Here is a 16,235-nt window from a genome sequence, read left to right as displayed (position 1 = left end):
ACAGGACCGGACAAATTCCTTAAACTTTATGCCGAGCTACATTCAGTAAAAGTGCGCAGACAACCAGTCTTCAATCCGGCGATCTCTTTGGTCCTCAATCGGGTAGCCGCTGCCAACTACTTCGGGATCAGGAAGATCATTTCCCAACGGACATGGGACAGGGATGGAGTCTTTCACCGGTACACAGCGCTGGGGCGTTTCACCTCGCCAGCTGAACTCCTATCTCCAAGGGGCACTTACTCTTTCCGTCAAAGCCACTGATGCTACAAATAGGCCCATCAATATATTGGCCTGGCTGTACCCACTGCCGGGTGACTCGGACCGCAGGAGTTTTGTGTCAATTGATATACACATGTTCTAGATAGTTATGAGTATTATTTTGAACTGGGATCTCTTCTGGAGAACCGGTACCATTCCCACTCAGTGCAAGCAATCGACATTCGGCCACTCCCTGGCCTAGTGCGAAGTCCTCCTCTAGTAGGCCCACACTAATTATGGCCTCTTCCATGAGTCCAACATTCCCTATGGCTTGCTTGGGGTAAACCCTTCCAAGCAGGATTGCCTTTCCTATGGCCCAGCTCCTTACACAAGAAACAACCTTTGGGTGGTGAGAACGCAGGTGTCCCAGTGTTAGGGTTAGCTGCGCTCTTCTTTTCAGTGTGCACGGCTGAACTAGAGTTTTGGGATTTCCCTTTGTTCTTTTGGGGACCTGACTTCGGATAGGATTGGGTTGGACCTTATCTTTCCCATTCTTGTTTACTTTTTTGTCTGCCGATTTCTCTTCTGGTTCGGTTGTGCTCGCCTGAGCCTTTTTCTGGAGACTTGAGTACTCCCAAACCTGCTGGCAGCCTTTGCAAGCTCCCTAAGGTCTGCGATAGTCTTGTCCACAAGATGCTGGTGTAGGTCAACCTCACAATATTTCAATAAATGCTCACACGCAATAAGATTGTACTTCCCTTTAAATGTGTCAAATTTGCTACCAGTCGCAGACATTTCAACGACAAGTGTGTGAACGCTTCAAATGTGTGGCCACCTTTATTTCCGAGATCTCTGAAGCTCTTGAGATACTGTTCTGGAGTTTTACATAACTTCCTGATGAGGGCTGCCTTCATGCTTTGATAAACAGGCCTTTCCTGAGGATTTAGCTGAAGAATTGCATCAGTCTCTGGTGTCGGTAAGTGACTAATCAGGGCTGCACCCCTCAGTACCTCATCCATCTATTGTAGCTGAAAAGCAACCTCAAGCACTTCAAACCAGTCAAAAATATCCTTCCCGACTTCGTAAGCCTGCTTTCAATCTTTGGGGATGTGCCTCCGGGGCTTATCCTTGGCACTCTGGGCTTATCCTTGGCACTCTGGTTTGAGCCACTACTGCTGCTTTTGCTAGAGGTGGGTCTGTTGGCCTCCTCTTCAAGCGCTAGCTCCCTCTGCTCGCTTTTCTCCTCTTTCTCTCCGACTATACCTGACAAGGTTTCTAGACATGTCTGATCTATGAAAGTGTCATCCAAACAGGTGCTTCCCTGCGCCTTCAGCACCATCACGGATGACATTGACACCCTTGCTCCAGAACTGGCCGATTTCTGCAATCACTCCTTCGCCACTGGAACTTTCCCCTCTCTCCTCAAGCACTCCCTTGTGCACCCGCTCCTCAAGAAGCCTTCTGCCAATCCTACCTGTCCGGCAAACTATCGCCCAATCTCCATCAACCCCTTTCCTGGGCAAACTCCTGGAAAAGCTGCCCATCTACCAGCTTACTCTCCACACTGAATCTGTTGGTTGTCTCCATGAACAACAGCCTGGCTTCACAGCGGCCAGAGATACTAAAACTGCTCTCCTGAACAACCTTGAAGATCTGCTCTTTAACCTTGATTCCAGCATTCCTTCTGTCCTCATCCTCCTTGATCTCTCCTCTGCTTTCGACACAATCAACCACACCATCCTGATCAATCAACTCCATGTGAACCTGGGCATTACGGATCAGGCCCTGGAGTGGTTGACCTCCTTCCACTTGGACAGCCCCTCCCAGGTCCAACTTGGTTCTTTTCTCTACGCCACCTCTCCACCTGTGGCATTCCCCAGGTCTCTGTCCTCTCACCATGGTTCTTAAACCTCTATTTGCCCACCTGATCTCTAACCTCTGCTCTAACTTTCAGTGTTATGCAGATGACACTCCGCTCTGCTTCAGGCTCCCCTCAGCCTGCTTTCCTTCCTTGCTCATTCATGACTGTCTATGTCTATCCAAGATTGAGGATTGGTACGTCTCCAACAATCTCTGCCTTAATGCCAGTAAGAGCGGGATCCTTCTCATTGGGACCCCTGCTCCCGCTTTCCCTCTATCACTCTGGCTGCCCTCCTTCGCCTTCCTGTGAGGCAAAAAACCTTGGTGTTATCTTCGACTCCGCTCTCTCCTTCTCTCCTCACATCTCGGACCTCACCAAGAAGTCCCACTACCACAGCTTCACCTCCTCAAAAGGTACTCTTCCCTTTCTCACCTTCCCCCAGAAGCTTACCGTCTCCAGAGCTCTGGTTCTCTCTAGGCTGAACTACTGCAACAGCCTTTTTTCTAAATCTGCCTTGCTCTACTCTCTGCCCGCTGCAACTAATCCAGAACAGGACTGCAAGACTTATCCTTGGCCTCAAGCCCATGGACAGTATCTCTCCAGCCCTGAAATCTCTCCACTGGCCCCCGATGGCTGCAATGATCAAGTGCAAGACCCTTTGCAATGTCCACAAGGCTTACTGGGGCCAGGGCCTAAACTACATCCAACACTCTCTTCCTAAATACCTTCCTTCTCGAGCTCTTCGCTCAGCTACCTCCAACTCACTAAGGGTCAAACGCTTCTCCAGACAGAGAGTGGGTGGCAGATAGCAGTCCTCTGCAGGTGCCTCCCTCTGGAATGGCCTCCCTGTCCTGGCTGCTTGGCTACCCCCAGAGTCTCACTGGGTACTAGGCTCTATCTTGATCAGCCACTCCTGCACTACCTCCGGGCCTACCAGGCACTTGGGGGGTGTAACTGTAACCTCTACAGTCCCTTGCCTCTTTGCACTTACTCAGAGCCGCGCTGCACTGGTGGCACTACTCATTGCTGCCCCTCTCCCCACACTCTTAGCCCTCCCCCTTCCCCTTCCCGCACTATCTGAACGACACAAGGCCTAGTAAGATTGTCTTGTCCTCATGTTTTCCCTCCCTTGTCTTGTCGCGCCTAGAAACACTTGTGTGCAGGCGCATTATAAATGATATATCATAACAGCTTGCGCAGCTCTAGGGCAGCCCTGTCCCGCTCCATTGCAACCTTATCCCGCTGTTTCTGTTCCTCATGCTAGTCTCCTCTCCTCGAGAAGGAGCTTTCTAGCCGCTACCCCATTAACAGCCGGAAAAACTACTGGGTAACTTAAAGACTGTGCTGAGGCCTGGGCCATACGGGATGTCGCACTAGCCCCTGTTCCCACAGACACTCTCGAGTGTAGAGAAACCACACTTGCCCCCCCACAGAATGATTGGCGAGAAACACTGCTCATGTAGTTGTCTTCATCCTTTTCCCCCTCCGGAAGGTCTTGTGTACACGGGCCTATCCTGCTCCCTGGAGTCTTCTCCCGAACCACCCTTGCTTCTACCTAAGCTTGGAGGCTGGTCAGCAAGTCAGGTTTATTAACATTAGTGCTGTGGGGAAGTCCCCTCTCTTGACATAAGATGAGCAGGACATCCTTGGTCATGCGTTTTACAGTCTCCATGTCAAGATCCATGACTATTACCTAGCAGTGACTAAACGTTGCTTGCAACAGTGTTTTTATTGGTGGGTGACTAAGCTTTGTGCAAGGCTCCAAATGATCTGACCGCTTCGCCCTCAATGTGATGAATCAATTTACGGGGCAGCAGTGGTCCAGGGATGAATATCGGTTTCTAAACCATCAATCAGCCCCACACCTCTAGTCCAAAAGAAGGGATACGAACATATTGGAAACACAAGTCACTTATAAACCTCCTTGTTCAATTTTGGTAATGTGGACGGAACGGCATGCTTACCTCTGCAAGGTCGTGGATCATCGGTTAGTTGCAACACAGCGAAAATACAATTATTACCCAATGATAAAAGGGACTGTCCAGTCAAGGTTGTATACAAATATTTACTTCATTATTATTACAACAGACAGTTCTAACAAACTACAAAATACAACCCACCCTGTAAAGAAGTACATAGGACAGACAGTTTCCATAAAGAAAGGGGATGCACTCTGGCTACTGACACGAGGATAGTCAGTAAAGTAATCAATGGCAATGTTAAAGGATACTTGGTTTCAGCACAAGGAGTGCAAGGGGTCGTAAAATGTCACTAGAGGCCTTCGAGGAAGGACCAGGGGGACAGAACCACAATTTACCTTGTGCTTGTAGAAGTTGTTGGTGCTCGACAGCATTGAGTCGGTTCCAGGGTGCTTTGCAGCTTGTACGACAGAGTTCAAGACGGGAGACTGCTGCGGGTGTGAGGCGGCAGGCAGTTCAGCGAGCGAGGCTGGACGGAGGGCTGCAGACTGGCCTGCACAGCAGCTCAGGGTTATGAATCGGTGTCTCAGTGCTGGTTGGTGGGTCTGAAGCACTGTCGAGGCGTCTCAGACACGTGAGCGACTGTGGCGTGACAACAGTCAGTGGTGCAGTCGGTTGCAGCTCGAGGGGCTCGAATGCCTCGAAAATGTTGTCTGTGCTCTCCTCCTAGCTTCTTTGCTGGGCTTGTGTTGTCCTTTAAGGTGGACAGCCCAAAGCTGAGGAGAGTGTTGTAGGCAACGGCCTTGTTTGTTCGGTTCAGAGACTCTCTGGCACTTCCCACCTAGGAAGCTTGGTTGCAAAGGCTAGCAGGACACGCTGTGTGCTGGCTGGGTACCGGTTCTAGAGCCGCTAGAGGGCCCTCTGGATTCAATATCTCCCCCTGCTCACTGGGTGATGTTTAGGGGAGGGATCTTGCTTGCCTCTTGGAAATCCTGGCCTTCCTTCACTGGTGGACGCTGTAAGGCAGACTGTACCTTCAGCCAGGGTCCAATTGAGTCCTCCTTATTACTCCTTGCAAAGTCTTCAGATGACCTGCTAAGAGAGGAGCTCAGCCCTCCTTTAAGGCCAAATGGGCCCCAGTTGATTGGAGCCGACTACGTCTACCTTAATGAACCAATCCTGGGTCCCCACCAACAACCTTCTGTTATGCATGAGGTCATAACCAGAGTGGTTTGCAACAGGAAAGGTAAAGGGGTGAAACCATGTACTACTAAGTCCCACCCATCTTCCTGTCGGTTGTGGATCAAAGGGTCTCTCTGGTTAATTGAGCTCACTGTGGTCTCCCTTGAAGTTATGGCGAGAACACACTCTGTCTCCATCAAATCACATACTCGTACCTAGAGCATCTGAAGTCAAAGTACAATTATCATCTGCCTTTATCCGACAGGGCCCTAGGGTCATTGTTAGGCATAGGGGATCATGACCACTTCCGGGTCAATTAAATACTTCAGAATCAATCACTTTATGCTAACACTCAAAACATAACAAAATATAATCAATAGTTAATCTAATAATTTCACTTTTGTATGTATGTTTTGCAAGTTGGTCACTTTTTAACCTCCTATTGCATGCTGAGAGACCAAGCTTCGTTAGCATTTCCTCTACAGGGAGGGCATATTTATGTTCTTTGTTAGGCTTGGCTGAGACTAATTCAGGTATCACCAGGCATGCTCCTCTTCCTGAATTCTATCTTGTAGAATATCTAGGGCTCAAATTACACATTAAAGTCACCAGCTATTATTATGATGCAGTCCTTGCTAATTTTCGTTTTCCACAAATCCTAATGGTCATAGATGTTTGTTCAGCAAATTCTTACATGTTTTCATCAAGACGGTTGTAAAGATTGACTATTGAGATCGAGAAATGTTGGCTAGTACTGAGTTTTAAGGCCAAGACATCAGGTGAGTTACACTCATGCATACACCCATTGGTGGCTATTTAAATATTCCAGGATCCAGAGTCTGCATATGGAGCTATTTCAAAAAGGTAGAAAATATGTGGTGGACAGTATCCATTAGAAGCATTATTACAATCTATAAGACTGTGGTGCCGTCAACTCCTTTGCAATATGGGCATACACACCAACTATTACCTGGCTCATGCCAGCTCTGTTCAGATTTTTTTTTTTTTTTCATTTCAGTTTAATAATAGCTCACATATTTTAATTGGCTATACAGCTGGGGGCACATATCCTCTTTAGTTAAGGACAATATATTGTAAAAGCTTCAGGGCAGATTTGCCTGGGCAGCCGGCTAATTATAATTATTCTTTTATAAGGTGCTTACTACAGGAGACCTGTTTCTAAGCGCGAGCACAGGATCCAAACCCGTGTTGCTATGCATTGTCTTGCTTCCAAGTCGAAGACGTTGCCCCTGAGCTATCTTCCAGGCAAAGGGCACCTTCCTTGGGCACCTTGCACACCCATTTGCCCTGGGAAACCCAGCACCTGGCAAGCCTCGAACCACGTCTGCTGCAACAATCAGGTAGCAGACAAAGGTTTTGTATTTTGGTAGTGTTGTAGGCATGCATTTTGAATCTCAGAGTTTTGTGCCACTACTCTAGCAGGGACTTAGCACCCTTCCACCTACCTTGTTTTGGCTAAAATGCACACAGACATTATATTCTCATACCTCAGAATTTGTCCTCCAAGGGCATTCACCCCACAGCACTTTGAGGTCATATCAATGGCATTAGGCACTATACAAATGCCATATAACCTATCTAATAAGTTAATAAACCTATACATGCAGTTTTAACGACAACTTCCTATTATTTTTGTTGGTGATTGGCAGGCACCTTTATCACACAGTAGCACACTAGTTGCACAGATTATAGTCATACAACAAGTTATAGTTAGAATTACATTTGTTCATGTATAAATAATGAAATGTATAGTGTGCATACAAATGTATTACCCAAATGATTTTCCAGGCATCGTCTTCTTGGAGGGGTTTTCTTCCTCAAAGCTGTATTCGAGAGAGCGCTTTCCTCGGAAATGATGCGACAGTGCATTAAACTGTCCTTTTGTTCTACAATCTGAAATGTATCAAAGACACATTTATGTAAATTTATTTTATAAAACAAAAAAAAAACTGATAACCACATCAAAGCGCAATTTCTTCCTACACGATGCCGCTTTGATATTTAAACTTTGGATTTTAGTACGCTTCAGAGTGGTCAAAAAGTTGTTTAATGTTTTCATAAAATTCACAAATTCACTTAACCTAAATTGTTTCACCCAAATATTAAATGAACTCCTACCTAAATATATAAATTCCATATAAATGCACATAACAATGGCAAGCACTTAATTTTTTTCAAGGTTTTGTGGAATGGGCACAGTACACTGGTTTCTCAGTTCCTCAGCCTACATTAATGAACTCTGAATTTTATACCAGTAAAATACACATTCTAAATAGTCATTCTTTTTATTAAGGAAAGACATAGCACTACTTTATCTGCATATCCAGTTACCGAACATCTTTCCAACAACTCTTAACTTGTAGTAATACTACTGTGGTAATCAATGCACATGGCCAGTGATGGGCAGGATTGTATGCAGCAATCCTGTGGGAGACTACACCAGCCTTGTCCTTTTGGCAATAGGTAACCCAACCCTTGGTATAAGCCTGTACTACACAAGTTGGTAGAGTGACTGAGCAGTCAGGCTTATCTCAAGAGGGGTCAATGTGAGCAGTAGAGGTGCAACATAGAGATTCACAGTGACAGGTATTCAAATAACACATACTCAAGGTTTATTAAAAATATTTTTGATTAATTTAACAGTTTTAAAATATGCCTTCTTTAGAAAGGGCAATATGCAACAATAAAATACACTTCAAAAACGCACTCCTTACGTATTAGTTAAGTAATTAGATACCCTTTTGGGATGACACACAAACACCTCCTACACCCTGAGGTGACTTCAATAGTTAGGACACTGTGGACATTGATATATCACTTTAACACTTAATGCAATACTGGAGTTATACAAAATGGAAAAGGTTAGGGAAGGAAACAAAGGTTAACAAGTTCTCTGTACAGGTAAGTACTTTTCAATCCCCCAATTAAGTATAGGTTAACCCTTTCCCAGACATACAAGTAACTTATGTATGACCTTTGGAGGGACAAGTGAACACAAAGTCAAAGTGTCAGAATAGTCTGCAGGGAGCCAGGACAGCCAATATCAATTGAGCAAAGTCTAAGGGAGTTGGGGCACTTCTGGAAGATAGCACAAACGTCTTGAACAATGTTATATAGAGAGTTTGTAGAAAAGAATCGATGTTGGGCCACAAGCTGGGAGGCTTGTGGAACGCAAAGATGCAAGCAACTCTGCAAAGGGCAGCTAATTCAAGTCTCCAGAGAGAGCAAGCTAGCCACACACAACAATAGGTAAGTACCCCTAGTTAGACAGTACCTTGGGTCTGAAGAGAAGGGTACAGCTGGCTTCTATTCCTGTTGTAGTCCTGCAGATCCTGTGTTTCTGGACTTCAGTCATGGGGACAAGAGGGAGGACGTCTGGGGACTCCTGCACTACGGTTTGAAGGTCGGTGGCAGCAATGAGCTTACTCCCGATCAGCGGCACTTTGCGGTTTCAACTACCGGTCAATACCACCACTGTGGTTCTTGGACACCTGGTGGGCTCCCCTTGCTTCTGGGGTCCAGCACTCTGTTGAGGTGGCTCAGGCTTGGGTTGCCCTGCTTCGAGGGAGGTCTTAGGATCTTATTGGACCTCAGGTCCGGCTTAAAGATGAATCACTCGTTCCTGGTGTCCCTGTACCCTGGCACTTAGTTCCAACAGCAGCAAAGAAATACAGCCGGCAGGGAGAGGGGTTCCAGTCAAGTTTGTCTTGGGGTCAGTTGGTCCCACCAACCCAAGTGAAGAAGTCGTCCGTTCCGGGCTTCTCTAGTCGATTTGAAACTTGGAGCTTCAGCACTGCAGCAGGGCTTCACCAGGCAAACTAACAGTCCAGGAGGGTGCAGCAAGTTCTCTTCCAGTTTCTTCTTCGGTTCCTTCGTCCAGTGGTCGACTCTGCCTTTCTTGCAAAAGATCTCGCCTTTTATGCAGGATTCTCCCATTCATTCGCAGCCTCGCTGTCACTCACACAGCAGGGTGGCTGTCCTTGGAGGACCAAGGAGAGCCAGCCAGCCAATCACCTTTGGGTGTATTCCTGTAACCAAGAAGATTAAGCACAGGGAGTTCCGGGAACTTCCCTCGCTTCCCGCCCTGCCAGACACGCTGGAGCCAGAGGCGGGCTTCACCCGTGAATACTGCCAAAGACAAAACGAACAAAGTAACCAAACCCAAAGAAAGACCTCACAAGCAAGAAATTGGGAAATAAGAAAACCGGGCCATTTTGACAAAATGGGCACCCATTAGTGCAATACTGCAGCTGAGGATTCAGCCTGCAGTAAAAACCCACGATAGGAACATTAAATCACTGCCACCAGCCATTAACTGTAGTGAGGGTAACATAAAACTGTTACATGAGAAAGTAGACAAAGGAGATACTAGGTAACCCCCAGCACTCCACATCAGTTGGCATGTGAGGGGTTTACAAAGAGAAAAAGGTAAGTAAAGTCAATTTCACTTAACTACTCTTGGAAACAGTAGTTTATCCAAGAGAAGGTATTTAAACCTTAAGAGAAATCCAAAATACTTCTCTGTGACACTTCACTGAGGGTGCTGTGTGTCACAATACAAATTGATGATGCCTATGGAGTTTGTCAGACTCCAAAACCAAAAGAAACACAGAGTCCATATCAGAGAAAAATACATGAGAGAGTGAGAAAAAGGTCTCCATCACTCCAGGATAGAAAATCAAAACATCTCAAAGTCCAGCAAAAGAGCTAGGGGTCTCTAAGGTAGAAGGGAATGAGCACAGAAATTAGAATTCTCCCTAACAGCCAGAAGGACGGATCAGTGAAGACCGGAAAACATGACAGTAATCATGGCAACTCAAAATCAAAGTTGTAGGAAAAGGCTTTTCAAACACTGAACATTAAATCCCATCTAACAAATAGAACAAACTGCATCTTGATAATGGATTAAAATGGACTCCTGGAACCAATTTCCCAATGGTTTCATGTGAGAGATTGCCTGCGATAACATTATTAGAACATGCACAAACACAGCAGCTCTGGTCTCGAAGCCCCTGTTTTTAGGGCTGCTAGGAGTAGACAGAGCCCAGATCACTATTTCTTTGGTCAGATTAATGCCTGGTCATTACAGGGTATATGATATGATATTATATATGATATGGCATTTATAACGCACCTATACACAAGTGTTTCAAGGCGCGACGAGGCAAGGGAGGGGAAACAGTGGGAAGACAGACAACGATCCTACTAGGCCAGGTGTCATTCAGATCGCGCAAGTGCAAGGGTAAGAAGAAAGGGAAAAGTGCCTGGGGGAAGGGAGAGGGGAAAGTGCAGTACATGGGATAGAACAATAAATACGATAAATAAAAGCGGCCTGATGGCCAAAGCCAAAGCAGTGGACCAAAAATATGGAAGATTTTCAGCAGTGGGCGTTCTTAACTTCTATAAAGTGAAGGCAGTACCAGCTGTGTTATATGGGACCGACACTATGTTTTCACTCCCAGAGAAACTGTGGACTGATTTGGAGAGCTTTTTCTGGAGAAAGGTACTGAGCTTGGCACAATCATCTCCAATAGCGTTCATTGGACGGGAATTATGCCTGATTTCACCGAAGGCGACCCAAGAGTGAAACACATTGAAGTTATATAGAAAACTCCTCTTGGACACTAAACCAAAAGCATTAGAATTGGTTAGTAAAGAGATGAAAAGAGGAAATATTCCGGCTTTAGAACTTTGGAAAAGCCGAAATATCAAAATTCTAGAATCCATAAACACATCAGTCGAACTTCTGCTAACAAATCCAGACAAAGTGATGAAAAAACATTTTGAGGCTGATTGGATACGTACAGGAGAAATGTCAAATGAATATAAGCTAACAAAAACTTTTCCAACTACTGAGATGAAAATAAATGATGTAAGAAACTACTTGGAAAAGTTTCCGAATAAAAACCTAAGCAGAACTTTCATGCGCTTTCGTCTGAACCAACTGAAAACAAATGAGATACTGTTTATACGAAATCTTTCATTGACGAACAAGTGCAGATACTGCCACTCGGAGAATATGATAGAAACAAGCAGACATCATCTCCTTGGATGCAAAGGGACTAGGAGTGAGATATTAGCTGCTCTGGGAAAACTGCTGAATTCTTTTACTACATTAACAGAAGACGAATGGTGGTTAATCCTGACAAGCGGCGATGACGCTTGTCAGGTTACTTGATTGGAGTAACCACATTCTTTAGCTACTTTGATCTGGAGCATCGTGGACATGAGGCACTAGAAGAAACAGTGAGGAATGGAAAAAATTTAAACCAAGAGTAATACATGCCAGATGACAAATAGAACTAGCTATGGTGATTATTTTGAAATGGACCCTTTGAGTGAACTTTCTAAGTGATTGATATTTTGTAAAAATTGTTTTTCAATTTAAACCAATAAAAATGTTTTTTTTTTAAAAGTGGCCTGATGGTGGCAAGTGCAAGGTAAGAGCAGACAAGTGCTGGTAGGGGGACTGTAGGGATACAGAAAACCAGTCCCTAAGTGCGGGGGTTGCCAGGGAGACATGGCAGGTGTGCAAAAGGCGGGACCTGGCCCCAAGATCAGAAAAGGTGGCCTGGTAACCAGTGCAGTTTCGGCATGGAATTTCAGCAGGGGAGAGGGGCAGAGAAAGCAGAAGCAAAGAGGAAGGTTTAGAGGTGTTTCCGGAACCGGAGATAGTTCTCCTCAAGTTTCAGGGAGGCAGGAAGGCTGTTCCAGAGGGAGGCCCCTGCCGAAGAGAGAGATCGACCACCAACTCGTTGCTTGGAGAAGCGGCTGACCATGAAGGAGTTGGAGGAAGATGAGCGAAGAGCCCGAGAAGGAAGGTAGTTGGGAAGAGAGAGTTGAAGGTAATGCAGCCCCAGGCTTCAGAAGGCCTTGTGGATAATGCAGAGGGTTTTGAACTTAATCCTTGGAGCCAATGGGAGCCAGTGCAGAGATTTCAGTCCTGGGGAGATACGATCCCTGGGCTTGAGGCCAAGGACAAGTCTCGCAGTCCTGTTTTGGATAAGTTGCAGAGGGCGGATAGTAGAGGCAGGCAGATTTAGATAGACGCTGTTGCAATAGTCCAGCCTAGAGAGAACCAGGACTCTGGAGATGGTGAGCTTCTGGGGGAAGGAGAGGAAAGGAAGAATACCTCTGAGGAGATGCAGCTGGTAGTGTGACTTCGTAGAGACATCAGAGATGTGAGGAGAGAAGGAGAGTGTGGAGTCGAAGATTACCCCAAGGTTTTTAGCCTTGCAGGTGGGAGCAGGAGGAGGGCCAAGAGAGGCCGGCTAGAGAGCTGTAGGGAAGGAGGGAGAGGGTGTGCCGATGAGAAGAATCTCAGTCTTACTGGCATTAAGGCAGAGGTCATTGGCGGCACACCACTCCTGGATAGCAGACAGACAGAGATGAGGGAAGGAGGGGAGGAGGCCGAGGGTATAGCACTGAAAATTGGGGAAGAGAGCAGTGATGCGTTGGGCAAGGAGTGCCAGGTATTTGTTGAAAAGCCAAGGAGAGAGGTTAGATCCCTGGGGGACACCACAGGTAGAGAAAAATATATTGTAGGGGAAGGACCCACATTGGACCTGGGAGGGTCGGTCAGAGAGGAAAGAAGTCAGCCACGCCAGAGCCTGTCCAGTGATACACAGGTTATCACCGAGACGGTTGAGCAGGATGGCGGGTCACTATGGGGGTAATATGAGGGTCACTCATATTAATGAGTCGATTACTACACAATTTCCAAACATAGTGCCCCAATTATTCAAGGTGTGCCCTCAAGCTCTTTGTTGCAGAGATTGACTCGTTTTTTAAAACATTCTTAAGGTCCATCAATACACCTGCATAGTTAAAACTATTTTGCAAAATCCTAATAACCAAAGCACCTCTTCTTGCTCTCCCAGTGAACCATTAATGACCCACCTTGAGCAGTCCTACTATCCATTCCCTTTTGCATCATTTATATTTTAGCATGTCAATCTGGTATTTTATGACACCAACCATGCAAAATCACTTTGCTTTCACAAGATGATAGAAGAACTATGGTTTATTCAAATAAATTCATGTGCAGACAAAGGATAATTTGTGGATGCTGAATTGCTCATGTTCCTTCAATCCCGTAACCAGCGTCAATGTTGCAAGTCCCCAACGAAGTGTTCAATCATTGTTTTCTTTTCTTTGCATGCTACCATCCAATTAAACTCTATAAAAGCTAACCAAATAAACTGGTAAAACCATATTGTGCTCCACGTAAATCACCCGATAGCACAATCCTGCTCATCAAATGCAACAGATTACTACCTGTGTTCAATCACCCCACTCTATCGCCAGATCACAAAAAACAATGAATGCCTAGAAGTCACTTATTACTAAAGCAGTCTCCATTAAAGCAATTCTCTGAGCTTAGAGTTCAATAGGATTAGAAAGGAAATTGCAAAAATAGCACATTTTGCTGAAAGATTTCAAGAGGTCCTTTAATAAAGGGATATTTAGAACAAATTGCAGCCCCGTTTTAGAAAAGTAGTCAGGACTGGATTATGCAAATTAACTCCCAGAAAAGGCCAGCCTCCGCTCAAGAGGAATCAGCTGTTCTATGCTGATATTACCATTCTCATAAAGCTACTAGCAGGTGTGTAACGCGAGACGCACAACTGTATTGCGTTTTCTTTGGATTTGCCATTTTATTATGTAAAAATATAATAACAAAATCGGAACTAAACATACTCTACCAGAGAGTTCCCTACCTATTTTTAGATCTAAGGGAAAACATCCTAGCATTCACAAAACTAACCCTCACCATAAACAATATCAACATTCATATAACAAACACAATATAAATAAAAGGTTACCAAACACTCAGTGTCTTGGATGACTTCTGGGCAGATCTTGCTCTCCAAAGAATGTCCAAAGTCAATTTTCTCCAAATAACAAAATGTCTTAACAAAAGTCTTGAAAAGTTCCAAGGAAACAAAGTTCACACAAAAAAATACAGTGGTCAAAGTCTCTTTGTTTGATGAAATACCTCCACAATGAATTAACAGCACCAATGGAGTTTCTTGGATGGCTTTCTTCCATGAAATAACAGATGAATTTGGCAGACGTTTCTTTGTCCCACTTTTCCAACAACTACTTTACTCCTGGAATCTGTGGTTTCTTGTATATAATTGTCAGGACGTGCTTGCTTGAGATTCACTCTACTCACAACCAACTTCCTTCTACAATGTGACTGAAAAGCTCCATTGGGCTCACAGTTAACTTCACCAAGGTCTTGTTACTACTACTACAACTTCTACTGCTTCTCAATGTGCTGCTTCAATGGCAACTTTAAAAGTAGGCATTACTACAAGACATCATCTTCCTCCACAAGTTCCTTCCTATCTCCTCAGAAAGGGCAGCCTCTTTGCCTGTCTCGCAGCTAGCATAGATTCTGCTTCACTTTGATGAACAAGTACCCAGCTCCCTTTCCCAGCTTTATGTACACCTGGTCTTCAGTGGTTACCCCAAAGTGGTTGTGCCACTCTCCTAACTATGGATATAGACTTTTGGGTATCAACACCTTCAGCAACTTCAAAACCTCCAGTGTACCATACTTATTTGCATGGGATTTGGCTTTCATAGAGATCCCTCTATGGACATGGGCACTGCTTGCTCTATCTTCGACTTCTACTATGTCTTTCTTCTGCTTCTTCAACCTTTGATGTGTTGCAAGGTAAGTGTTCACAATGGAAACCCAAATTAGGCACACGCGATCACGTTTTAATATTGAGCTTCCACTTCAAATAAAGACTCATTCCCCCCTTTCGGTCAGCACTCAACCTCCAAGGCAAAGGGAACATTGTCTCATATGCACGTTCCCTTTAACAATACCTGCAACTCTTGAGGAAAGTCAGTTTTGCTTTGCTTCGGCTACCGGCAGAGTTTTATGTGCTAATCAGAGACATGCAACCGCTCGGCAACAAAATATTACTGCTTCTCGGGAAAGAAAGGTTTTTCATCACACACAAGCGTTTCAGGTAAGCACATGCTACTTTCCCATTATTAAAAGACTTCCCACTTCTACGTTTGATTCTCACTCGCTCATAACCTGAAACAAGTACAATTGAAAGCTGGCTACAGTAACCAGCAAGGAACCTTTGCATTTTAGGGGTACAGAGCTTCTTCTTCCAACTGCCAATTATAAAGGTTGAGGGTTGCTGCGGCTTCCTGGCTTTGTTGCTTCTCCTGTTACTACTATTTGCACTCCTGGGATCCATGCCACTCCACTGCATGGGTGTCTGATTTGGCCTCATTAAGGGAGAGCTTTCCCACTCTCCAGTTTTACTCGGCTGGACTCTGCACGAAGGGCTTAGGAGACACTGCAACTTCAGCTTGGCACACCTAGAAAGACAACTTGCTCCTTTCTTTTCTCTCCAGTGCTGCCACTGCTATTCAGGGTTTGTGAGCACAGGACAAAATCAGAGTTTGCCCATCTACTCCGGCATCACTGGTGTGGTCACATGTCCTCGTGCTCTGCTGACTTAGTGCTCTGCTTCCTCTGCTTCTACGCCTTTCGACCTTCCAGCACCTGCACCAGCTTCTTTCTGCTGCTTCTCTCTCTCAGGTAGCCTATATACCCCTCAGGTGGGCTGAATAGGTTCAGGTGCAGTCCCTTAGACTTAACTGCCTGACCTTGTTTAGAGTCATAAGGCTTGCCTGCCTGACCTGGACTCCTGTCTGCCTCTTGAGCCCTCTTATTCACAGTCACTGAGGAATTCTGGGACTTGTAGTTTGACTTAGAAAAATGAGATTTCTCTACTTCTTTGCAGGGTGAGATTAGTTTTACATCCCCAGGTTTTATTAAGATATGAATTATAAAGTGTAACCCTTTCATAGCCCAAATGGACGGAAAAGGTCTTTCATATTGGAGAGGACATGGAACTTTAGGGTTACAAAAGAATGGCTCTGGGAGGTTAACATTCATCTGAATGAAAAGAGGCTATCACTTCTTTGGGAAGGATTTTGTTATCTTCCAGGAAACCATACCATGTCTCATCCTGTGATACTCCCCCCCCCCCACCTCCCTGGGCCTAATCTCCACC

At 45.3% G+C, this 16,235-nt stretch overlaps 1 protein-coding gene across 1 annotated transcript in view; it reads right to left on the bottom strand.

Moving 5' to 3' along the window:
- PXDN (peroxidasin) overlaps positions 1-16,235 on the bottom strand; it is a 571,721-nt gene that overhangs the window by 59,283 nt on the left and 496,203 nt on the right. Inside the window, exon 20 of the mRNA XM_069606052.1 lies at positions 6,954-7,074. Within this exon, the coding sequence (XP_069462153.1) occupies positions 6,954-7,074 (121 nt within the window). The remainder of the gene's footprint in view (positions 1-6,953; positions 7,075-16,235) is intronic.

The sequence above is a fragment of the Ambystoma mexicanum genome, chromosome 4p (genome assembly GCF_040938575.1).
Source record: "Ambystoma mexicanum isolate Mex_15411 chromosome 4p, UKY_AmexF1_1, whole genome shotgun sequence".
NCBI lineage: Eukaryota > Metazoa > Chordata > Amphibia > Caudata > Ambystomatidae > Ambystoma > Ambystoma mexicanum.
The sequence above is the reverse complement of the archived record's forward strand: the minus strand, read 5'-3'. Positions and strand labels throughout refer to the sequence as shown.